Source organism: Thalassophryne amazonica, chromosome 9, assembly GCF_902500255.1.
Source record: "Thalassophryne amazonica chromosome 9, fThaAma1.1, whole genome shotgun sequence".
Taxonomy (NCBI): Eukaryota; Metazoa; Chordata; class Actinopteri; order Batrachoidiformes; family Batrachoididae; genus Thalassophryne; species Thalassophryne amazonica.
In genome coordinates this window covers 68,812,658-68,839,462 of record NC_047111.1, presented here as the reverse complement: position 1 = coordinate 68,839,462, position 26,805 = coordinate 68,812,658, and the positions used below count along the sequence as shown (strand labels likewise).

The 26,805-nt window shown below is 40.1% G+C and overlaps 1 protein-coding gene across 1 annotated transcript; it reads right to left on the bottom strand.

The window, feature by feature from the left end:
• Window positions 1–12,926: 12,926 nt before the first annotated feature.
• mis18a (MIS18 kinetochore protein A) lies at window positions 12,927–24,507 on the bottom strand. Its single transcript, XM_034178317.1, has 5 exons — window positions 24,247–24,507; window positions 22,404–22,470; window positions 20,449–20,571; window positions 15,972–16,074; window positions 12,927–13,606 (listed from the first exon to the last, which is right to left on the bottom strand). The coding sequence occupies exons 1-5, from the start codon at window positions 24,461–24,463 to the stop codon at window positions 13,526–13,528; spliced, it is 591 nt and encodes a 196-aa protein (XP_034034208.1). The 5' UTR covers window positions 24,464–24,507; the 3' UTR covers window positions 12,927–13,525.
• Window positions 24,508–26,805: the final 2,298 nt, after the last annotated feature.

The window sequence follows — 26,805 nt, the reverse complement described above, 5'->3', positions numbered from 1 at the left end:
GCCAGAGTGCAAAAATTAAGGATGTGGACGAGTCTTCATTTGTATGCAAAACGACTGACATGGACAACGTGGGTCGGTCTGGAGATGAGGGTCCCAAATGTCCCAGTGGCTGCAGCGCTTATCTCACCCTCCAGTTTTCATGCAGAACACGAAACAAAATTAAATTAAATGATGGGATTTATACATAAGAAATGGCAATAAAAGACTGTTAACATACATACATCACTGACGTTCACTTTTAAAAATGCAACATTGCTGCACACATTCCTGCAAGTGTTCTGTTTTACATCCTAATGACAGTGATCCTGTTTTCAGCCCCGTTCCCATCACACATGTTCACACAGACAGATCGGGGTATCACTGGCACACGGGCAACCCTTTGTGTCTGGGAAAAACAGACTGTTAACCTGTTGTCCTCTGACAGACGCCACAGTGTGCACGCTATCTTTGCACCACGCACAACCTAAAGACACTGAACTGTTAAAGAGTCTTTTGCACGCACAGAAGAGAGAGTGAGATAGTCACCGGCATATGCAAAGATGGCAAATAAACAAGCAGATGTTTCTAATGAAGTAAGAAGCTTTGGGCACTCAGAGGGTATTAGGGTTACAGACATGTCAGTGACTGGCCAGCTCATCTGACAGACATGGCAAAAGGTGATTAATGAAAAGACAAGGCTGTAGGTTATCAGAGAATTTGTATGCCTTTGTCAAAGAGGTGTTGTCAGCAAAACAAAACTGGTTTAGGCTTCCTATATGCTCCGAAACAAGGGTCATCTTAAACCCACAGATTACTGAGATTAGACAGTTAACATCCTAAAGGTTTAACTGGCTGACCTGTCGTTAAATCAAGGAGACTCAAATATGTGACCAGACTTGTTTAAGGACTTACGATTTTTGATTGAGCAGTCAACCATCAAACCATATTTGGAAAAAAAAAATAGCTTTATTGTTCTTGAAATGGGGTCTGACCCCATTTCAAGAACAATTAGTCATGGTTACGATCACCCACTGCCTGAGGGCAGGAGGAATTTTATCAGGACAATCCATGCAGATAACGCAAATATGTTCTGCAACTGGCTTAACTTGACTCCTCTTCCAAGATCAGAGCATGGATCTGGTTTCCCCATTCTTTTTAATGCTGTAGCATGTAGGATTTCAGTGTTCATTAGCAGAAACTGAGTATAGCATTCACACCAATCTGTTCATTAGTGTATAATTACCTGCAAAAATGAACTTAGAATGACACGTTTGAGAACCCTCATTTTTGTGAAATGGAGGATCATACATACTGGTTAACACAAGAGAAAGTAAGGCAACTTGATGATTCCCCATCACCAAAGAAGTGAAAACGTAAATGGATTCAAAATTGTGAACAGCGACAGCACAAAGTGGAAAAACTAAAGCACTGTGAATACTTTCTGTATGCAATGTAAATAAATAATCCCACATTTGACACTTGATATTTAACAACACAGGGGACACGCACTCATCACCAATGTGAATCCAAGATGGAGTAATCCTGGATTTACCTGGTTGGTGGAATTTGTCTTGTTGCTGTTTTTTTTCTATTAATTAAGAACCAGATGTGACTGATGGAGGAAACGTCCACAGAAGTGAAAGTTAGAAGCTGTATTATTTAGAAATCAATATAAATCCACATATGCAGAATGTTCATCCACTCACAGGCTTATTTATGTGCTTATTTATAAAACAAACAAAAAATACGAGTTTTCTTGTAGTTTATCAGAAAAAAAAGTTCTTTTCGATCAGGTTTTTACAATTGTTTTATTGTCGATTGTTTATTGTACAGCTTAAATGAAATATTTTGAGTTAAAGTAGAAAAACAATCACATTACGTCTTGTTATTGTTGCTTGAAGCAGAATATTTTGACTTTGTAAATTAGATTTGATATTGACCCTTTGGTGCAGAAAATAAAATCAAATACTATATTGTGCTGAAAATTCTGGACTACATGCATCATTTTTTGTATATACAGTAGTGTTCAGAATAATAGTAGTGCTATGTGACTAAAAAGATTAATCCAGGTTGTGAGTATATTTCTTTTTGTTACATGGGAAACAAGGTACCAGTAGATTCAGTAGATTCTCACAAATCCAACAAGACCAAGCATTCATGATATGCACACTCTTAAGGCTATGAAATTGGGCTATTAGTAAAAAAAAGTAGAAAATAATAGTAGTGTGGCATTCAGTCAGTGAGTTCGTCAATTTTGTGGAACAAACAGGTGTGAATCAGGTGTCCCCTATTTAAGGATGAAGCCAGCACCTGTTGAACATGCGTTTCTCGTTGAACGCCTGAGGAAAATGGGACGTTCAAGACATTGTTCAGAAGAACAATGTCTTCTTGTTATTGTGGCGTATGTGCATCCCAAAGCAAAAGTCGACAGAGCGTCTGAGACTATTTTTAATGTGACTCAAAAGCTGCAGTCTAGATGTCCAGATGCGCCCATCTTTGTTCTTGGTGATTTTAACCAATGCTCTCTGAAACATGTTCTGAGTAACTTTTATCAGTGTTATGTGTCGACGCGGGTTGAGGAGCGGACCTGCGTCAGACAGGACCCAGCGCTAAAAATAACCAGAGAGCGGTTCCAAACAGAAACTATTTATTATTCACCTGTGCTTAAAAGTGTAAAAACATAAAAACAACGTCCCTCTGGTGGAGTGATTCGTGGCTCGCTCTCCAGCGCCCGCAAGGATTAAAGCCGGCGCTCCTGGACTTCCTACCACCGCCAAACACCCCCCAGGTGGACACGACAAACTGATTCTCTGTGAAGCAAAGAGAAGGTGAGGTAAGGCAACAGATACAACTATATCTTCCAATAAACACACGCTATCAGCAACACACTCAGGTCAGTGTCCTTTTTTTTTACTTTATGCAAATGAGCAGCTTCTCACAACAAGTGGAGGATCACTTATCCTTCACGCCACAGCAGTGAGAAGCAAACTGCACAATTCTCTTCACAATTTCAGTATACTGTGCAACAAAACACCAAGCCACTATCAACAACTGCTCAAACACTCAATTACCTTTCGTGTGTGCTGACAGCATGTGTCCTCACCCCTCCTCGCTTCACGGGCTCGATGTGTCAAAACCCAGGCGCGGTCCTCAGCGTCTCACAAACGAATGTCACAAGGTCGAGTTCCCGGCAGTTCTGCTTGAATCACACATGACTTAAATGCAGAACGCCATACAATTATCTGCTTCAGCTGCAAGTCGTCCAGGTTGCACTTGAGCACCACTCACAGGTGCTTTCCATGATGTTAATGAGGGTGAAGACTCTTCAGCCAGCACCTTCTTCACAGACAAATCAGCCCTCATGCCACCTGGAGAGCAAAGAAAAGAAAAGAACACCAAAACATCCAGCCACGCCCCCCCCAACACACAACAATCAGTATGTCACATGCGCAACTAGGCAAAATAAAATCCTTGACATGTGTTATGGTTCGGTTAAAGGAGCGTATAGGTCCTACTCTCTCCCACCTTTGGGAAGTTCTGACCACAACTGCGTGCAGCTCATCCCAATGTATCGCTCTGTTTTGAGGAAGGGCAGAGCTTTGACCAGGCAGTCCAAGCTGTGGACAGAGGATGCTGTTATGGGCCTTCAAGGCTGCTTTGAAAGTACTGACTGGGATATTTTTAAAGAAAGCTCATCTGATATTGATGAGCTGACTGATGTTATCAGCAGTTATGTAACCTTCTGTGAAGATCTTTTGATTCCTAAAAAGACTGTTAAAATATATCCAAACAGTAAACCTTGGTTTTCAAGATCTGTAAGGATTTTAATTAACAGGAAAATGAAAGCCTTTCGTGAGGGAAATCGGGAAGAGGTGCTAAAGCTTCAAAGGAGATTAAAACTGAGATCAGGAAGGCTAAATTGGGTTATAAGACCAAACTAGAAAAACAATTTAGCCAAAACCAAATGCGCTCCGTTTGGGATGGTTTAAATTTGATTTTAGGATCAAATAGGAAGAAAAATAATAATCACAAGATAACTCTTAATGACACTAAATCTGGAAAAGAATTGGCCCAAGATTTTAATAATTTTTATTTGAGATTTGAGTCTCTGGATTTTAATCATGAAATTTGTAAATGGAAAAAATGACTTATGCCCAGTTTCTCCTCCTTTTAATGAACAGGCCGTGGTTACTTGTTTCAGAAGAATCAAGGCCAAAAAAAGTCCGGGGCCAGACAATATCTGCGGCCGTTTATTATCCTCTTGTGCAGAACAACTAGGCCCAGTCTTTTTTGATATATTTCAAAGGTCAGTCAACAAACAGAGGGTTCCTAATGTTTGGAAACAAAGCACAATAATCCCTGTGGCCAAAACCAAATCCCCTAAGGTCTTCAATGATTTTAGACCTGTGGCTCTTACTTCATTAGTAATGAAGTCTTTTGAAAAATTGATGAAGAATGAACTTCTTTCACAGGTGGAGCATTTACTCGATCCTCTTCAGTTTGCTTATAGGGCTGGTCGAGGTGTGGAGGATGCTACTGCCACCCTCGTAAATTTGGTCCTGAAGCATTTAGAAAGTTCTAAGGCACATGCACGTCTTCCTTTTTTAGACTTTTCTTCTGCTTTTAACACTATCCAACCACATATTTTAATAAATAAGCTTGTTAAGGATTTTAAACTGGATTTTACTATGGCAGGTTGGATTTTGAACTTTTTAACAGGGAGATCTCAGCGAGTGAGGGTAAATGGTTGCCTTTCTGATGTTTTATATTCCTCAACAGGCTCACCACAGGGTTGTGTGCTGTCCCCTCTCTTGTATATTTTGTATACAAATGACTGTTGCAGCCACTATAAGAATCGCCATATATTAAAATTTGCAGATGATTCTGTTATAATCAGTCTCCTGCAAGGTGATGAAAGGGAACATGGCCCTGTTGTGGCAGATATGGTTCAGTGGTGTGACGACTCCTCCTTGCAGCTGAATGTTGACAAGACAAAAGATATGGTTATTGACTTTCGGAAACGGATGTCCTCACCCAAAACCACTACAATCAAAGGCCAACAGGTGGAGCACTATAAATACTTGGGAACGCTGATCGATAGCAAGTTGAACTTTAATGACAATGCAGACCTGCTGTACAAGAAGGGGCAGCAGCATCTGTTTTGTCTTCGTAAGTTGTCATATTTTCAAGTGGACAGGACAATAATGACCCTATTTTATAAATCTTGTATTGAATCGGTTTTAAATTTTTCGATGATGTGCTGGTACGGAAATCTTAGCATTAAAGCAAGGAAGCCACTTCACAACATTGTAGAATTGTGCAGCAAGCTTTTGGGGGCCCAGCAGACCTCACTGTCTGACTTGTTTTCCAGACAGGTGAGTTGGAAGGCTCAGAGAATTTTATCTGATCTGGCCCACCCTCTCCATGGTCAATTTTGTTATTTGCCATCTGGAGTGAGGCTTAGGTTTCCTACAGTGAGGAGTAACAGATATAAGCATTCTTTTGTACCTGTGGCTATCTCTGTTCTGAATGCTGACCGGAGGAGAGAAGCAGATACATAGGGTTGATGGCAAATCGTGTTAGGTAACTCGGTTCCTTTTCCATCGATCCAGGTCTGTACTGTGTCCCCCTTGTGTACTGAATGTTTGGTGTGTTTTTGCTTTTCTTTTCTTTTTCTTTTTATTCTGTGCTTTTCTGTATACCCATTGCTGTACAGCTCGTTGCTCCTTTGGAGACATTGAATAAATAAAGTGAAAGTGAACAGCGTAGTTTGATTAAAAAGTTGATTGGAGAGGGGAAAACATACGCAGGTGTAAAAAATTATAGGCTGTTCATCAATGATCTCCAATGCTTTAAAATGGACAATAAAAAAAGAGATGCATGGGGAAAAAATGGAAAACAACCATCAAAATGGATAGAAGAATAACCACAATGGCAAAGGCTCACCCATTGATCAGCTCCAGGATGATCAAAGACAGTCTGGAGTTACATGTAAGTGCTGTGACAGTTAGAAGATGCCTGTGTGAAGCTAATTTATTTGGAATAATCCCCCGCAAAGTCCCTCTGTTAAATAAAAGACGTGCAGAAGAGGTTACAATTTGCCAAAGAACACATCAACTGGCCTAAAGAGAAATGGAGGAATATTTTGTGGACTGATGAGCGTAAAATGTTCTTTGTGGGTCCAGGGGCTGCAGTTAGTTTGTGAGATGACCCCAAACTCTGAATTCAAGCCACAGTTCACAGTGAAGACAGTGAAGCATGGTGGTGCAAGCATCATGATATGGGCATGTTTCTCCTACTATGGTGTTGGGCCTATATATCGCATACCAGGTATCATGGATCAGTTTGGATATGTCATAATACTTGAAGAGGTCATGTTGCCTTATGCTGAAGAGGACATGTCCTTGAAATGAGTGTTTCAACAAGACAATGACCCCAAGCACACTAGTAAACGAGCAAAATCTTGGTTCCAAACCAACAAAATGCCTCGCAGATGTGAAGAAATCCTGAAAAACTGTGGTTATACAACTAAATACTAGTTTAGTGATTCACAGGATTGCTAAAAAAGCAGTTTGAACATAGTTTTTAGTTTGTAGCGTCAACAGCAGATGCTACTATTATTGTGAACACCCCCTTTTATACTTTTTTCCCTAATAGCCCAATTTCATAGCCTTAAGAGTGTGCATATCATGAATGCTTGGTCTTGTTGGATTTGTGAGAATCTACTGAATCTACTGGTACCTTGTTTCCTATGTAACAATAAGAAATATACTCAAAACCTGGATTAATCTTTTTAGTCACATAGCACTACTATTATTCTGAAAACTACTGTATACTTACACACACACACACACACACACACACACACACACACACACACACACACACACACACACACACACACACACACACACACACACAGCACACCTGGATGAGTGCATCTTTTCATAAGACTGTCTGCATGTTGGACTGTTCCGGGTCAGTCATTCGTGTTGTTTGGAGCCAACTGATTTAAACTTTTCTGGAATTTTTTTTAAATCAAATTTCTATTGATATGTTCAGCTTTGTGAATATGTGCAAATCACCTGGCTGTGGCATTATAAATGAAGAGGATATAGGAATGCAAGAAAAAAACTGCACACATAGAGGGTTACATTTTTTTGAGAGAAAGTGAAGTGTGTTTTCCATGAACAGCTGAAAAGATAATACAGTATATGAGTAATGTTTTCATTGATTTACTGTCACACAGCATTGTCAGTCTTTTATACAACTTTTATGTTTGTTTCTGGAAATTGAGCTTTTAGTGCGTTTCATCTCCTGCAAAATAAACAGCACGCTGGTGTTTTATCTCACAGCACAGAATGCATCTTTTACAAATCAAGAGTCGAGGGAGAAAAAAAAAAATCCTCACCAAGGTCACGCCCACAATTCACTATCTTCAACATTATAGAATTCAGTCAAATCTTAAAAACCCCTAAAAGTACCCGAGTCAGATTTATTATATCAAAACACAAAATAAAGGATGGTGGTGCTGGTGGAGCAAAACTGAAGCCTCTTTATTTATTATTTTTTTTAAACAAAATGTTCTTTTTGGAAATACAACAGTATGTTGCTTCAGTGGTATCAGTGTGTCCTTGTTGACACGATGCTGGGGTGTGGTTAAAGAATATCCAGACATTCTGTTAGACACACATAATGTAGTCTCCCCCAAACACATTCCAGCCTGAATTATACTCATGCTTTTTGGATTTTTATCACAGTGTCTGATGACCAATGACTAGGTCTGAATTAGACTGAGGTGACAGAAATCCAATATTCATGTTGGAAAACAGATGTTTGTTCTTAATTTTATGATTAGAGAAAAAGGACAACTGATTATCGCAAATAACCTCAAAACTTAAGGTTCACCACTCCTGTTTCAAAGGAGGGAACGATTTTTCATTTCAAATTATAAAGGGGAGTCATAAATCTGGAAATATCGTCACTTCCCAATTCAAACCCCACCCCTGCCACATTTCGCCATGTAATGTGGAGCTGCATCAGGCCTAAAACTTGTACCAAATCAATATGCAGCTGTGGCGAGTGAAAACAAGGGAGCAGCCACAGGGACTTACTTTAACTGAGAAGGTGAAGCTTACCAGTGTCACTTCTCTATTATTCATTCATTCCTTTTCTAAATCAGCTAATTTCAGTTAAGGGTCACGCGGGACTGGAACCAATTCCAGTCGTTACTGACATCACCAAACTCAACTTAAGCTGGTGTTAAATGAAGAAAAATACATATTCATGCTATTTTAAAATGGCAAAGAATTAACATCTAATCATCTAGATTTCAGAGCCTGAAAAAGAAATGGTCACAACTTACAAATATTTTGGGATCATCACTGAACAGATCCTGTCAGATCAGATCACACATTGAAAACTTTGTCACCATACTCAGGGTTAAAGTGGATTACTTTTTTTAAAGGAACAAATTCAATTTTTTCTCTCCTAACAAGGAAACACTTGATATCAGCAACTTTACTTTTTGGCCGCATCTATGGGTCTGGTACTGGTCAAGTAGGCGCTCTGCTACTGACACGGGAACATTTCCGTGACTCTAGTGGATTTATTATTGGTCCGGAAAATGTTTTCCGTACCCATACCGATAATACCGTACCTACCGGCGATGCAACTGGCTTGTACGACGCCAAATGACATAATGCAATCATCAGATGTTGCTCACTTATGGACAGGTACGGAAGAGCACATTATTACCCATATTGACATGGAAATCCTCTTGCTGTACCTTTTATTCACGCTCTGAAGGTACGGGAAAATACGCCGTATCTTAGTAGCGGACTACGGCTGCAGCTCACCAGCTGGAGGGAGAGAGAGAGAGTGGGGGAAGTGCAGCGCGGAAGGCAGGCTAACTAGCTGTGAGCTAAGCTAAGAAGCAACTTAAAGTGGGCAACTCGGAGCGAAAACAGTTTTCAATGGGCCAGAATGAAGGGAGTTTACAAAAATTTATTAACTACTACTAAGGTCCATTTCTTCATATTTGAGCTCCATGTTGGCTGTTTCCAGTAGGTTTTGCCCTGACACTCAGTGCATACACCTCTATGCTTCTAGTGTTACGCTTGTATAGTTGCACAATTTTTCTCCTGATACGCCCCGAACGCAGCTTCCAATTCACTTAATGTGCCAAACTTCGCCTTCACTTCTAAACAAGGTAGTAACATGACTGCGCATGCGCAAATATTCCCGTAACCTTTTGCGGAAGTGGTATTGATACGGTACTGTATCAATAATTACCGTTCCTATTGGGCCGGTACCGTCCCTATAGACAGTTATTTTTTATCTTTGCTGTTTTATGGTGACGTGCTCTTTCTGATTGCCCCTGACCAGTGGCCAAAGAAATTGGACACACTGTATGATCGTGCTCTATATGATGACTGTGGAAATCACATACGATCACAAATCTCGTACGTCACTGTACTTCATATGCCACTGCTAAATGTTCAACTCTATGTTCATTTGGAGTGAGACTCGAGCTTAAAAGCGGTCCTGTCAGGGCTCAAGCATTCGGCGTGAGACTCAACATGTCCCACTCTCATGCTAGGGTGATTCTTAGACTACGCGCACTTATGTCCTTTGATCATACTGTATGAAAAACAGAAAAAACGGGAAATTTCACACTTTTATAGTTATCTTTACAATGAAAGTGTGTTAAGAAATTTGTTCTAGTAGTCTATGATGACTTTTTCACCTTTTTTCAGCATCATTATATTCAAATATTGCCGTTTTGTGCTTGTCCCACACCCAGACTTTTGATCTTCAATGATAAAAATGAATGGTAAAAAACATTTTTTCTAATGTTTTGAAATATCTCTGAATAAAATATCAGTAAAATAATCAAAACATAATTGGGGTATTCAATGTCATACAACTGTTGTGAATTTTTTAAACAAAATGTAGATGTCCCACACTATTGCCGTAATTTCCACCACAACACTGTAATGTCCCTTTAAACAGTTTGTATGAAAGATTGTTTGGGTAGTTTCTATGGAGATAAACAGTGACATCAGAGCACATGTATATAGCGCCAAATCACAACAAACAGTTGCCCCAAGGCGCTTTACATTGTAAGGCAATGGTGTGGTGGAAATTACATTTACAAGGCCAATAGTGCCCGTAGTTAAAGAATCACCCGCTAATGCATGACATTCTGAAACATTTCACCACTATGACCTGCAAAACAAGACTCGGTGAAAAATAACTCCTTGAGCGTATCTCAACTTGAGCGCTCTGGCAGGGTCTCACACTGGTTGATTCGTACTTACAAAACTATTCTTGACCTAGTTCTCTCTGACCTGTCTACATACATGAGTTGAAACCAAAATCACTAATGTTTCTGTGAAGGCTCTCAGTTGTCCAGGTGGTTTCCATAGTAGAGAGGCTTGAATCTTCGACTGGACTGGGTTGCTTGACGCGAGGACGTTTCGCTTCAAATCGCAGAAGCTTCCTCAGCTAAAATTCTTGCTCTGGTAGTCTGACTTCTGTCTGACCCTTGTCGAGAAGAACAAACAGAAGCCACAAAAGCTGGAGTTTTAAACCTAAAATCACTAATCTTCACTCTGGTAATATTTTACCGATGCTGGTCCAGAGAGTGAGAACAAAATGTTAAAGAAGCTTTTAAATATTCTGCTCCTTTGTCCTAGAAGAACTTACAGACTGATGTGAAACTGGCATCGTTTTTGACATTATATTTCATATGCATTAGAGACTGTGGATTCTCTCTGTTGTTGCGTGTGACAGTTGTATATGTCTGTTTGTATTGTTGTACCAATACTTTTATGCTCCTCCCCTTAGACAGGTCACTTTTGCAAAAGATTTTTTTATACTATATTGGGAGAAACCCAAGGGACACCCCGGAAAGGCTTCCAGTCTGTTGCATGACCCGTCACACACAGACAAACACATTCACACTCGCATATACAGTGTGCCCAGTTCACCTAAACCGCATGTCTTTCGAAGCAGCAGGAAGCCAGAGCACTGGGAGGGAACGTGTAATCACCTGCTTTCCAAAAAAAAAAAAAAAAAAAAGTCACCATTAAACTGAGGTCATTCATTAATCGATCCAAATATTTCTCCAATTAATGAGCTTTTGATCAAATCTCTAGCCACACTGGTAATGGATACATTATGTTCTGTGGGGTTTTTGAACCTCTGTTCCAATGGTTAATCACATGGAGACACCAAACCAAGTAATATTCCCAACATGTTTGATGAAAAATCTGTCGGGCTGTTTGCCCCCCCACCTCACAAAATTCTACTACCCTGCTCACGCAGCACCGTGCACAGTAATGAAACTAAATGAAAACCGCACACTCGTGGCTTGAGCCATTCTGGTGTTCAGTCTGACCGTAAAGTGGTTATTAGTAATGGGTGGGGCGCTTTTGTTAGCAAAAGCCAAGGCAGCCTGAAAAAGCAATAAAATGAGAACAAGCAGATTGAAATGGGAAATACTCATATCAGATCCCCCCCCCCCCCCCCAAAAAAAACGTTTGTGACTCAAAAATGTTATATGGTATTCAATGTGCCTTGCACAAGCCTTAAGAAAAAAAAAAAAAGCTTCCAAGACGACTTATTTTTCACTTAACACAGAATAAGACAAAGATATTTTGTTAGGTGGCACACAGGTGGCACTCCTTGAGATATTTTTACTCTCACAAATAAGATGAGGATTTCAGTCAGAGAGAGAAGATCAGCCAATAGGATCACAGTGTCTGTGGCAACAGCAGCATCAGTCAATGCAGCCATTGGTCCGATGTTTCACACAGGAAAGCATGTAATTGGCTGATTGTTCACCAAGGCTTCATTGCTTCCATGGCAACATTGCTTCCTTATTGCATAGGAAAGGTGAAAAGAGGAGAGGCAACTCTCACTCAGACGCTACCTCTGCATTATTCATCCTTTGTCCTCGAGACTGTGCGGAGACACTGAGCGATGTGCGCACGTGTGGTTTTGACTTGGGTGGCAATGATTGGGTCAGACATGAGGACTGAATGAGGAGAAGCCGATGTAATAATTGCACACCAAAGTGCAACACAACTGTTTCATATAAAACAGCTAAACGGGTTCAAAGGCCAGTGAGTGTGGTGATGTTGGGGGGGGGGGGGGGGGGGGGGGTGTTGGACATCAAACAGATCTGTTTGCTTTGCAAGCCGGAGGACCTTGCGTGTGCTAACAAAGAAACAGAAACACATCATCGGGCACCAGAACAAGCAACCTGCCGGCCAGACTGCATCACCCGCTGTGTGTGTGCATGACGCACCCAAACACCCCCAGACAACAGCAAACACCCGTAACCACCACCACCACCACAACAACCACCCACCTTCCCACAGCAGTTGAGGGAGGAGAATGAGGAGTGCCAAAGAGCGGAGAGGGGCGGGGTTAGACTACATATGGGGAGGGGGGATTCACTCTGAACTCCTCCCTGTGTGTGTGTGCACGTGCATCTGAGCACGAGATAACGTCTGTTGACAGGCGTGCCAGCCAGCGAGCGCGACGGTGGGATGGCAACAGGCGCTCAGCAAAAGCACGTGCTCTCAGTTGCCATCGCAACCTGCCCTTGGATACAGTGTGCTGGTTGGATGTTTCCAACTGTTGTTGTTCTGCGAGGCTGATGAAACCTCGTGGGTGAGGGAGGGCCGGCGGTACAGCCGCCTGTCCCGCCGGGGCACAAAGTGTTGCTAGGCACACTGGAGGTCAGCTTGGTAAATAAACAAACACAACAAACCCAACCCAAAAAGACCTCCCACACGCCGTTTAACTTTTAAATTCAGGAGACAGTTCAGAGAAAAGAAGGAAAGCGAGATTTGTTTCTGATCGCTGACAATCTGCTCAAACAAACATTTTAGGTGTAATCAGACGCGTGAAAGTGAAGCAAAATGTATTTTTATGAAACACTCCAACCATTTATTCAACAATTAATTTAAAAATAACTCTGCTGACAAAAACTGAATTCACAGCGCAATGTAGAACTAAAGACTTTATAATGCGGTGAAATAACAATGACACTATTGTCAAAGAACTTACATCTTTTAAACTGTGAACAATGCTTCAAAACAAAAATATCTTTTCCAAAACTATTCAAAAAACACACAGTAGCATGCAATCCTGTGTGGGATCAAGGCTGCATTGCGTGCGTGTGTGTGTGAATGAGAACAAAGAACAACCGTGTGGCCAGATCAATACTGTGAGCAGCGGCAGAAATAAACATTCTGCTCACAATGTGCATCCATGCTGCTCCCAGACACAAAGAGCAGATACAGCCACCCAGCACAGGCGCGGAGCTGACAACATGATTGATTACAAGTGCAGCCAGTCTTTGTTTCTGCCTTGGTAATCAGGACAAAGCACAGCTGGAACCACGTGAACACACGTAGGTACTAGTGCACAAGGTGAGGCTAATGACCAAATTGGTTAAGTTTAAAGATAAAGACGGGGTGAGAATTGTGGATTTTGGAGCTTCCATGCCCAACGTACAAGTCCATCATCATCAGGGTTCTTCACATTCATCCTGAAGGCCGGTCTCGATCTCCTGCAGCCGCTGTGCCATGGACAAAACCAGCATTTTCATCTAGGGAGGTGGAAAAGCCAAGTAGGAAACAGATCGCAGGGAAAAATAAGACATGAGGATGAAAAGTGTGCATGTGAGCAAGTTAGAGTAAGAGAGAATAAAGGAGAAAACAGGTGGGAGATGAGGAAGAAGGAAGTGTGGAGCAGACAGGATAACTCAAAGTCAATGAAGGTGAAAAGAAACCCACAGGGTTGTGATGGATGGATGGATGGATGGATATGAAGGACAGAGACAAGAGGAAGGGTGTGGCACACAGGTCAGCGAGAATTTAAAAGAGAGAGGGAGAAAAAAGTCAATCAGTCCAAGAACCAGAACACATCAAATGTGATTTTCTACAGCAATCAGACAGAAAGGAGCAGAAGATTGTGAATCATTTTAGCGCTCTTACTGATGTAGACCAAAACTGACCTGAACTCTAATGCAACTTGTCAACAGTTAAAAAATAACACAATGCTGAAATACCCTCGGCCGTCTTCTTTATAATTTCCAGTTGTTTAATTGGTATCCCAATGCAAACTACAAATATATATTAATAATTATACATTTAGCATATTGTTATTTACATTAATTATTCAGATCCTATTATCCTATTTACAATTCACACATGTTCAATCAAGTTCCTCTATTTTACGTGATAATTTCAAAGGACCACAATGGAAATAAGCGTTTATGTTTTATTGTGTTATCCGTGTATTGACATATATGTTCAACTCTGTATGTTTATACTGATGTTGCAGAATAAACTCAATCAATCATAAACAATATTTTATTTATGTTGTAATGGCTTCTGAAAGATAGTGTGCGTGTGCGCATACATGTATTTTCAAAAAGAGCAGAAGTTTGCTTTGACCGCGTGTGATGTGCGTGCACGCTGACGTCTAACAGATGTCTTGTTAATCACTCCAGAGGTGTTATCAGGTTACAAAAACAGCATTTTCTGTTTCAGAACTGGTTATTTCTTTTAGCTTTTACATAATATAGTACTTTAGGAGCAGATTCTGCCATGTTGAATTAGCAGCCAGAGAGACGAGCCACTGACGTCACGGTGACGTCTCTGCTCTGATTGGCAGTCACACCGCCACCCCACCAAAAATGGTTTGGCATGATTCGTAGCATAAAATAGGACACAGAGTGTGACCTTTTGACCTCTTAGATCAAGGTTAGCCATCTTTGAACTTGTCCAAGGTCTGTGTCCCAAGAATCTTCCCTGTGAATCTGAAGCCTCTGGCAGTAATAGGACTGGAGTTATGCTGAGCACAGACAGACGCAAAGCCTTCGCAATACCCGATGGCCATATTTTGATGACCATGGGTAAAAAATAAATAAATAAATTGTGAGTAAAAGAACCTAAGCACATTCATGATTTCATTCAAATGCACCAGCATGGAAACAGAACAATGTACTACTACTACTACTACTACTAGTATTACTACTACTAGACTCTCATATATACTCAGAGACTAAACATTGGTAATTTGGGCAGGAGGCAGCTAATTTAAAGAGTTCTTTTTGTACCTCCAGTGCAGTTAACAATCCTGCAACAATGTGCTTTATTAAGCTAAATGTGAAGACAGATGATTGAGTCTGACACATCAAAAAATGGAAGAAAAAGAAAAGACTAAGGGAAAATTATCTGAAAGCAGTCTCAGACATTTAAACACTTCAAGGAAAATAAAAGCTGATCAAAACATTCCATAATCCATGAGCCCCCCCCCCCCCCCCCCAAAAGACTTCATGTTAAAAACATGTTTTTCCTCTAACAAAGATTCCTCAACATGCCCTCTATTGTCCCTGGTGCGAATGTGGGAGGGCTGTTCCTGCACTATACTGCCATCTACTGGCCAAACTCAGCTTTTGTGGGTACTTTTAAACAAAGGAAAGATGTTATTTTGGGGAACATTAGATATTTGTGATAACCCTCTTAATTCGAATAATGTAATAACTCACAGTTGAAACTTATGAGACAAACACATCAAATAATAACAAAAGCTGGAGGAAAAAAAAATCTTTCATCTAAACTCGCACTAAAATCCATTTATAGGGGAAGACATGATTTGATGACCTCATACAATGGCTGAGACTGTTGTGGTGGCAAACCTTCCCAGAACAATGACATCATCCTTTGTACAACTTGTGCATCAATTACACTGAAGAAATGCTAAAGCAGCATCTAAAAAAGCAATTCAACACAGAGAGCAGGACTCCCTGACATTACTGAAATCTGACATTAAAAACACCAGTCTGAAAACTGAAGTTTTCTTTCACGTGCCACTGAGCCGTGGGGATGAAATTCTGCCAAATTACTCATGTTAACATTATTTCAGGAAAGAAGACAAAGCAAAGCAAAACATTAGCAGCAGTTTACCTTTGTCAGCTGCTCTTCAACAGTCATTCTGTACTCCAGTGTCACTGGCTGCTCTTTGGAGCCCTCTGCTGTCAACATCTGTTTTGCAGAGCCAAGGACATAGCTGAATCAAAAAACACAAAGTACAGGTAGGAAGCCTGCACAAACAGAAAGGAATCCTGGCAGCAGTTTCCTCCACCAGGATACTAACAGCTAAGCATTATGACCTCTGCCAAAACACAGACAGCAGGAAAAGTCTGATGACCCCCGCCAGCCCATCCTTTGTGATGTCATAAGAAAACAACAGATGCATTTGCCTTCATGCAGTGATGCAAGGTGGACCCAAGGTAACGTACATGTTAGAACTTTAGTTTGACTTTCTCAGGTGATGTACAATGGCACCATGTCACATAATAGTAAAACCTTGTGGGTACACACCACCTGCACCTGCTCTTCACCATCTGGGAAACGCCACTGTGAGAGAAATGCAATGATTAATCAGCTATTAACCGACCATGAAATTAATCAATTGCCATTTTAAAAATAGGTTCATCATTTTACGTCAAAATCCAAATTCTCTCATTACAGCTCCTTCAATGTGAAAATATTCTGCTTTATTTTACCATTTTCTTTATTCCTCTCTGGCCGCAAACTGAATATCTTTAGGATGTGGCTAAAAAAAAAAAAAAAAAAAAAAAAAAAAAAAAGAGATTTGATTGTTTTCTCCTTTGCTGAAACACAGAGCTTTTTTCAAACATGAAGCCTTTAATCTGTAAAATAAACTGTTAATTTCTGAATGCAGCAGCAGCTACAGACAAAGGAGGAACTGAGGATTATTTCATGAATGATTTTGATTCCATTTTTTCCTTTATTCAGAGAGAGACGCTGCTTTCACCTGTGTGCTGTGCTGCACAGTACTCTGGCTTCATGAAATACTAAAGTCGCTGAATGGTGATCTCTCTCTCTCTCTTTTTTTTTTTTAATGTACACATGAAGGTGGAACTTGGCTGCCATCACTGCATCCAGCGCTGCAAAAACAAACTTTCATATCGGCCGTTATAAATGGCAGCTAGTGATAGCCGTAAAAATGCTAAATATCTGCGCTGATAAATGGTCAGGCCGATAAATGGTTGACCCCCAGTCTTTGATGTTTCTGAAACTTGTCTGCTCTCTCAAAATCCTACTTTGGGGGCTGAGGTGACACACCAGTCAACAAAATCTGTTCAGCTGTATACCATTAGATAACTAGAAGCACTCAGAGTGCAAACCTCCGCCAAGGCCATGGGGTCACTGACGCCATAACATCTACACGCCATGGAATCACTGAACCTAAAAAAGTCTAACAATGATGTTTGCTCAGTAGTAAAAAAAAGTTTAATTTGCTGTGACTGGATAGCATGTATCCTTAGCGCTTGGCATCACAGTTTATTGCAACTTGGACCTTTCCCAGAAGCTACTGTCATCTGAGCACTGATATTGATATTGCATGTGCTTATAGACAAAAACAAATACGAGACAAAATTCTATTTATTATTCAACTAAACTGCAAATATATGAATTTTTTAACATTTATGAAACACTTCTCTAAACAAGGCCATAGGGTCACTGACCCTAAAGAGATTCCCTCCTTGGCACAGTGATCTATTCAACAATTCAGTGTTACAACCAAAACTATGATACATACTTTTCTTTCCTTTATATTTGACATCCTTGACCATGAAAACATACCACTAGAACTTGGAATCACTTTTATGTCTTTATTAGTTCAAAAGTTATTGTATAAAAATGATTTTTCGGTAATGGTGGTTTTCTTCTGGATCTAGCTCCATAACATTTGAAGCTACATCAAATCTGATGACACCTTACTGAATCAGTACAGATTCAGCTACAAATTGGTGTTAGTTGTGCATCTCTAGCTTCATTTGTCACCTCACACTGACACATTTTCTATTTTTTCCTTATATTTTTTACATATTCTGGATCACCAGATCCGGAATCCGGATCCGATCATCACCAAACTTTGTTGTTTGATAGAACATTTGACTATGTTACACCCTAATTTTTTTCAAGCCTTACTGCCTTGTTTTTGTGGAGTTAGAAACTAGAATGTCAAAATTCCCCCTGTCTCGCAATGGTGAAGAATCCTTTAAAAAATTCCTGGATCCGGATCGTGATCTGGATCACCAATAAAATGTAATCACTTGTTCCTCTTGTCATTTCCAACCACTACACAAAATTTCATCAAAATCTGTTCAAAACTTTTTGAGTTATCCTGCTGACAGACAGACAAACAAACGAACACGACCGAAAACATAACCTCCTTGGCGGAGGTAATAATAACAACAATAATAATAATAATAATAATAAATACATTGTTCCAACAAACTAAAGGTTTTGGAAGCTACCATGAAATAATCTCCATAATTAACAAAATAAAAGGTTTCTTTTACATCATTCCATAGTCTTGATCTTACAAATCAGTATGTAACAAGATCTGTTAATAAACAAATCCTTGCTGTATATATTACAAACTGTGACTTTTCTCAAAAACTGAAGAAGGAAATGTCTGCTTTTATTACATCCAGGGTTTATAAATGTAAAGTATTAAACAGTTCTTTTCTTTTCTGGTACAGGAAACAGAGAAACATTTTTCACAAACTTCAGGCAAACAACAGAAACGCAATGACGACTTACACTGCTTGTTGTTTTAATAACGTTATCTATTTAACATAACTTAAACTGTAAATCTAACAGACAGTGGGCCTCATCTGACACCTGATGCAAATTAGAATGTATCATTGTTTGTTGTGTAGTTTCCAACTGATGCATTTTATTTTTGTCACGCCCATGTTCTTCGTGCACTGAGTACACCCTGGCTCTTAAAGGGGAGGACAGAAGACTGTCATGCTACATTCAAAACGCACCCATGACTAATTATTAAATGGCTACATGCAATCCCTTGGTGTCTTGTGCCTTACTCTGTGCTCAGATTACACAATCAGTGAGGTTTTCCCGTCACGTGACCTGGCCACTTCCAGGCCACTCCCCATCGCCACGCTGCCGGTCAAGCGCAGAGCTTCCAGTATTATTTACACAAGAAAAAACATACATACTGCAAAGTGTCAGACAACCTTTGAGATAAACTCATAACGTCTGAACGTGAAAGTGGAGTAAATGAACATACAAGGAGAAAATTGCCGTTTTGGGTGCTTGTACACAGCAGTTGACTGGACCTGGAGCGACATTACACTCAGAACTTAAGTTAATTGAGGATTGCAGACTTGCATATTCATAATAGTATTTAGTGAAAATGTTTGTCATTAACTTTATTGAATGTTGTGTACGCTGCTGTGTGTTTGTGGAGAAGAAACGAGCGGAGTCTCCCTTTTTTTGTGGTCCCATCAAGCATGGCTTCCTTAACATAAAGGTTAATGTTTTTGTGGTGCGTTTACTTTTTATTTCACTATTTCTAACCCTACCCTTTGTGATATTATTCATCATTAACTTTATTGAATGTTGTGTACGCTGCTGTGTGATTGTGGAGAAAAATCCAGCTCACTTTTTTTTTTGTGGTAGCGCATTCCTTAAAAGGAGTAATGTATTAGTGGCACATTTTTTTCAAAACTTACTATTTCTAACCCTACCCATGGTGTAATAGCAGAAAAAAAAATTGCAAAAATAGAGGAAAGAGATGTTGAGATGGCTTGTTTTCACAGCCAAGCATATTCTGACCGACTAAATTTGACCAGCAGCTGTGGGTGGTACCGCCCTGCAGGTGACAACTGAGATCACGTGCAAAGCCTCTACAGTAATATGAAGTTGTAAACACCCTCAAATGCACTTGCACTATGTGCTTTAGAAGGTGCACCATATATAGACAAGACAGGGCCTAAAATATGCGAGCTATAACTAATGGCACACTGAAGGTCTTACAGTAAACCATCACATTTACAACAACCATTTTTCTTTAGACAAGTCAGGGGATGGACACATGAACACTTAAGTCATGGAATATGCCTTGGGCTTTGTTTTACCGACATCAAAAACTCAGAGCACAGAGGTAGTGTTGCTTCATTTTCAACCTGATAACTGAGTTATCATGGCTGTCTCGGTAGCTTCCCTCACGAGTCTACTTCTTGCAAGGTTACTCAAGTAAAAACAAAATAAGATTTTGTTTTTATTCAAATATCAGGGTAGCAATCAGTTTGACCAGGACTACAATGTATCATTTAATACATCTCCTCACACATTCAAAAAGTCTGACTCTAATCAAAACACAACACCGTCTGTTATTCCACTTTAAATATAACAAATTGGGTGGGGGCCTTAAGTGGTCAGCACTTTTTTTTTTAATTATACACAATCGTGCTTGATTGCTCACACTTCATTATTCATCATATCAGTGGCCTGAAGACGACGTCACACGAGAGCATCAGCAAATCACAGTCAACATATCAACTAAAACTCATGTTTTTTTCACCCAATAATCCAAACATACCTGTCAATGTCTGCCACATTCAAGCAGAAAACAAATCTCTTGTGGTCCATGCTTTTGGGAGTGGATGAGTAAATCACACCAAGCAGAGTGTGACAGCCTCGGCAGGCAAGATCCACCACCAGACTGTTCACATGAGGGAGGGGAAAAACAAAAAAACAAACAAACAAAAAAAAAAAAAAACTACATTTAACATGATAACAGAAACTGGGGCTAATTTTATCCAATATGTATAATATAACAACACACAAGTGTTTTCTTATCTACCACCTTCAGGGTATTGGAACTGAGATAAACAGAAAGTGGAACCAAAAGTTGCAGAATTGGATATTTCCTCTCAGCAGAAAAGATTAATTCTATTGTCAATTAAGCATATGTCCTCACCATATTGTGAAATTACACTTTCATCTTTTTGCATAATTAACATTGCAATGTTACTTATCCCCCCTACCAACAACAAGAATGCTGAACAGAATTACCATAACATTTTTCAACAGCAGATACTGTATGTGTCCAAGGCAAATTTCCTGAGACAACAAGCTTTATCTTATCAGTCTTATAACTTATCAGTCTACCCCTAACCCTAACCTACTGAAGGGAAACCAAAAATACCACGTTGTCTTTGTGTACTAAGGTACAACTCAGCAAAACTTTGTATCCTCATATATTTTTTAAAGGGAAAATAAACAATTAAATGCATACAAATTAAACAGTGTTAGCTTAAAGGGCAAATAATCATCTGTTGCCTCTATCCAGTTAAAGAAACCAAGAAGAAATCCCCAAAGAATACAGTAAAATTTAAAAGTATTGCAATATACAGAACAGAAACATATGAATCACAAATCACTCCTGCCACCATTCTCCACTCTGCTTGCACTCTCTTCTTCACCCCTCAACCACACACTCCATTACTTTGGACAGTTGACCCAGAGTATTTTAACTCATCTACTTTCACCACTTTTACTCTTTGTAACTACAGTATTCCACTGGGTTCCCTCTCATTCACACACATGTACTCAGTCTTGCTCCTACTGACTTTCATTCCTCTGCTCTCCAGAGCATATCTCCACCTTCTGGAAAGGTGGAGATGTGACAAAACAATTGTCAAAAAAAAGGTAATTGAACTGTATAAAACAGGATATAAATTTATTTTAAAAATATCCAAGGGACTGAGAATTTCAATCAGAAGTGGTCAAACTATAAAAGTGGAAAATGAGGGATTATGTTGGAACCAAACCACCGTCAGGTAGACCAACAAAAATTTCAGCACCAACTGCCAGGATGCTAAGGAAAACCCACAAATAACTTCAGCTGAAACACAGGACTCACTGAAAAAAGTGGTGTGGCTGTTTCAAAATGCACAATAAGGAGGCACTTGTAGAAAAATGGGCTGCATGGTCAAGTCATCAGAATCAACCCGGAAGCTGTGCATGGGACGTACTTGGACATTCCAACACACAAGGCCAAGTCGACCTGTCATTGGCTACAGCAGAATAAAGTGAAGATTCTGGAGTGGCCATCTCAGTCTCCTGACCTCAATATCATTGAGCCACTCTGAAGAGATCTCAAACGTGCAGTTCATGCAAGACAGCCCAGGAATTTACAGGAAATGGAGGCTTTTTGCCAAGAAGAATAGGCAGCTTTACCATCACAGTAACGAAAGAGCCTCATCCACAAGTACCACAAAAGACTCCAAGCTGTCATTAATGGGGGCAATACACAGAATTAAGAATTGGAGTATTAAACTTTTGATTTGGGTCATTTGGGTAGTTTCTGTTGTCACTGTGATTTAAAAAGAGTAAATACACACACACACACACACACACACAACTAATTCATTTTGATATAACATAAAAACATCAAATCTGTGCCCCGCCCCTTGCAAAAAAAAAAAAAAAAAAATCAGGTTGCTTCAGTTGGTAATGTGAACATTTCCCATGTCTTGCAGATCATCTTACCATAAACGCTTTTTACTTGCTTCAATCATACGTGTTTCCTTCCCAATTAAAACATTGTTGGTGACTCCTGAGACAGAAAATCACATCAAAAATGTAAGCATGTCAACAGAATAATATTTCATCACAAACAAAACATCTAAATTTACAAATTTCTTCACTGCACTTGATTCTACCTTTCTGACATGCATTTCATATATAGTACAAGGCAGTGGCCATTTTTACAGAACCATAACCAAACACCCATATGTTGTTTTTACATGACTTCCGGTTGCACATGTGGAACTTCAGAATACAGCTTTCTTTCTCTTTCTGCAGTGATAAGTTGCTGAGAAAGATCTGATGTGTGCTTGGATACAAAAATTTACCATGGCTTAAGGCCCATGCAGAATGTCCACTGAAGCAGTATTGTAAGGTGTACATTGGGGGTGTCACAACACACGTGCGTTGTTGTTTCCATAAGTTTTGTTTATGTCCACAGACTAGATCCCTCTAGTCCAGGGGTATTCAACTGATTAACTGATTCCATCTGCTGAAAGTGATGCTAATCAGTGAAATCACCTCGTAGTAGAGGTGGGCAGATCAATTCTAATATTGATACCAACGCTGGTATTGATATTGAATGATCCTCGTGTAAAAAGATCGATACTCAAGCATTTTTTCTCTCCCGCATGCACTGACTGCTGTGCACGCAAATTCATCAAAGTCTGCTCTCTGTCTGTAAGAGCAGCACTGCGCTGTGTCACACAACACGGAGCAGCACACCCTCCCCTCTCTGGTCTTTTGTTGTTGTGCTGTCACGCGGCTCAGTGGCGCCAGCCAACAGCCATGCAGGTAGGCTCAGCCTGGCCCGCCCACTCAGCGCTCTCCTCAAGTCAGCCCTCTACCTCAGGAGATTTTGTTTTAAGTTGTGTTGAGTGATATTTTTTAAACAAAAATGTTGATTGTGATAAATAAAGTATTTTGTTGTCACGTACAATGTTTAGCGAAATTCTATCCTAGGTCTTTTGGATCCTTTGGATCTATGAAGCTTAAATATGAAAAAGTATTGGTATCGGTATCGATATCGGCGATACTGGGCCTGTATTTACTTGGTATCGGATCAGTACCAAAATTCCCAGTATCACCCACCTCTAACTCGTAGAGTGGGTGATTGCAAAGAAAACTTTCCCAAGGGCCCTTAGTGATTTTCTGGTCAGGCTGGGTTTTGAACCAAGAATCCTCTGGTCTCAAGCCCAATGCTTAACCACTAGACCATCACCTCCCAACATACAACAAGAAATATCAAAATTTGAAGGGTCCATTGTTCTGCAGTGTGGAAATACAGAGAGCCAAAACTGCTCAAAAGCAAGCTCTGAACTGATAAACATGCAACTGTGGATCTTTATTATTTTTATAGTAGTTAAAGACATAGAGTAGCTAAGAACAACTGAAAATGTCATCCATCTAACAGGAATAGTTCAACAATCAATATATTTTCTGTACCACTGGTCTTTAACAGGACAAACTGTCAAACTGTGTTTTAAAAGCCCCAATATCTCATAAACTAATAAAGATATAAGGCTGAAAATTTGTATGGTGTTTACTGGGAAGACTAGCATTATTTTTGTGGCAGTGTGAAACAAATTAGAGATAGTCTATCGTGAACATTTTCTAAAATCTGATGAGTTGAGGTGGATTCACCCTCAAGTTTGTTCGAGATTCTCACTTTAAAGTTTCGCTTAAAGTTTCTTTACACCCCACAGGCAATATTAACGCTGGCGAAGGTATGCGCCGAGTACCCGTTTATTCTTAATTCTTTTAACTAACTATATGCTAAGTAGAAAAACACTCGAGCACGACTCACTTTTTAGCCGTATCTGGTTTTCACTATCTTCGCTTCCATCCCAGGACGAGGAGTCTCCGACCGGCAGCCGACACTTGCCGCAGAAAAACACCAGCGGTCCGTCGTCCTCGTCGTCCTTTTGCGGCTCGTGAAACAACTTCGCTTCGACGACGGTGGAGTCCAGACTGGATATTTCAAATGTGTTGTGTTCCTCCATTTTCCTTATTTTTTCCTCCATTTTCCTTATTTTTGTCTTTGCCGCCTCACCTTCACAAACGAGATGTTGAGCTGCCAGCGGAAACGAAGAGTACCGAGGCGACAATGTTCACTTCTATGTACTTCCGCCTTCGTCTTATTCTTCTTTTTCTTCTTGTTACATATCAGGAAGTTTGTCTTCGAGCTTGAAGGTACCTTACCACTGCCAAATGAATCGATGAAAAATAAAATAAAATCAAACAAAAAAATCCCTCCCAAACACAGGTGGTTGCTTTAGAGATGTGGGGATGGATCACTTGCCTGCCTCGGTAGTTGCCATCCAGGTCCCACAGCAGTTGTTCTGCACTTGACTAACCATATGTTTGCTTTTTGCTACAATTTACTAGAGGTGGGTGGATCGATCCTAATATCGATACCAACGCTGGTATTGATATTAATTCAATAACATGCTTTTGGATGGCAGTATGTATTTTCAAGAGGCCTGACGTCCATGCCCAGTCACCCGTATTGACAGCTATTTGCCCGAGTTAGACGACGGGTGATGGAATGGATGGAGGGACTCAGAAAAATGCATACCTCATGACAACAGCATGTTATTTGCATTATTATCACTTTTTACTGAGATACACAACACATAACGCGTACATAAAAATTTGGCTCACTTTTGTCGTGTCTCGTGCTGTCTGGCGCACGCTGCTCTCCCTCATCAAGCTGGCTGCTTTAGCTGCTGTTCATTGTCGTGCAATCCATGAGAAACTCATCCGGAATATCCATATTGGGACCAAAACACACTTCTCGCCTTTTCATCTTTTCCTCTGCGGACAGTTCTCTTTTTTTCCCTCTGCGGACAGTTCATTTTTTTTTTTTCCTCTGCGGACAGTTCTTGGGCTGCGCGCACTATGACGTCATTTGTTTACGCACAGCGGGCGGGTATAGCCAGATACCGTCGATGTAAATCTATGATACCAGCCCAGCAACGCCCCGGTAAAGTGATAATAATGAACGATCCTCATATAAAAAGATCGATACTCAAGCTTTTTTTCTCTCCTGCACGCACTGACTGCTGCGCACGCAGATTCATCAAAGCCTACTCTCTGTCTGTAAGAGCAGCGCTGCGCTGTGTCACGCAACACGGAGCAGCGCACCCTTGTATTGTGGTTTGTCAGCCCTCTACCTCAGGAGATTTTGTTTTAAGTTGTGTTGATTGATATTTTTTTTAAAATGTTGTTTGTGATAATAAAGTATTTTGTTGTCACGTACAATGTTTGGCGAAATTCTATCCTAGGTCTTTTGGATCCTTTGGATCTATGAAGCTTAAATATGAAAAAGTATCAGTATCGATATCAGCAATACTGGGCCTGTATTTACTTGGTTTCGGATCAATACCAAAATTCCCGGTATCACCCACCTCTACAAATTACCATTATGTGACCAAAATGCTGGCAATCAATAGCCGGGGTACCGCCAGGGATTTTGGGCCCCATGAATAGAAATCTTACTGGGCCACCCCTCATATTATTTTGTCAGTATTATAATTGTATTAGGGGCCTCTCTGGACCCCTGTCAATCATGGGCCCCTAGAATCCTTCCCCTTATTCTCCCCTTTTCAGAATCCCTGCTCATAAGAACTTAGGTTAGCTAATAAGGGTTAGCATAAGGAACACATTCTCTGCTAACACATCAAACATTACAAGAAATACAAGTTTGGTGTGTCTTTCTCTGTTTTTGTTCATTTTTCAGTCTCAGTACTTCCCATATCCTGTATCATATTTTTGAAAGGTGGACATTCATCCATAATAAGTTGCACTGAAACGCCCACATCCTTACTAGTTGTTGTTGTTTGTTTTTTTTACCATTCAAGTTTTATTAATTTTCCTTTTTTAACAAACAAAAACTTAACAAAGAAAAATGATAAACAACACAAGAATGCAAAATAAAGATACAACAAAATAATCAATGGCACAATCATGGTATTTTGATGACGACAGAGTCTTGCTTTTTAAGAAATGACATGAAATACGTATATATATAATATAATATAATTAGAGATAAATGTCTCATAGGATGCTGTCTCCATCATTAGTTCAATCCAGTCCTCGAGTTCGGGTCTATGAGGACTCTTCCAGAACAGTAGAATCGATCTGGCAGCTGTTATAAACGTAGCCACCAAAATTCCAAATACTTTTTTGTTAAATGCAGGGGGCATGAAAGACTTATCTCCCAGTAGGCACAACTGTGGCACTGCTGGGATTATTACCTCAGTCCATTTCTCCACGTTTTTGATGACCTCCATCCAAAATGAAAAGACCAAAGGACAGTACCAGAAACAGTGAAGGTACGTTCTGATATCTGTGCCATTTCCAA

Bases quoted from the DNA above. Each gene is read 5' to 3' on its own strand.
- mis18a (XM_034178317.1), bottom strand. From the start codon at position 24,463: ATGGAGGAAAAAATAAGGAAAATGGAGGAACACAACACATTTGAAATA. The intron at 20,572-22,403 runs GTAAGATGATCT...TCATGTGAACAG, and splicing joins GCAAGTAAAAAGCGTTTATG to TCTGGTGGTGGATCTTGCCT. The intron at 16,075-20,448 runs GTATGTTTGGAT...TTTTTGATTCAG, and splicing joins AATGTGGCAGACATTGACAG to CTATGTCCTTGGCTCTGCAA.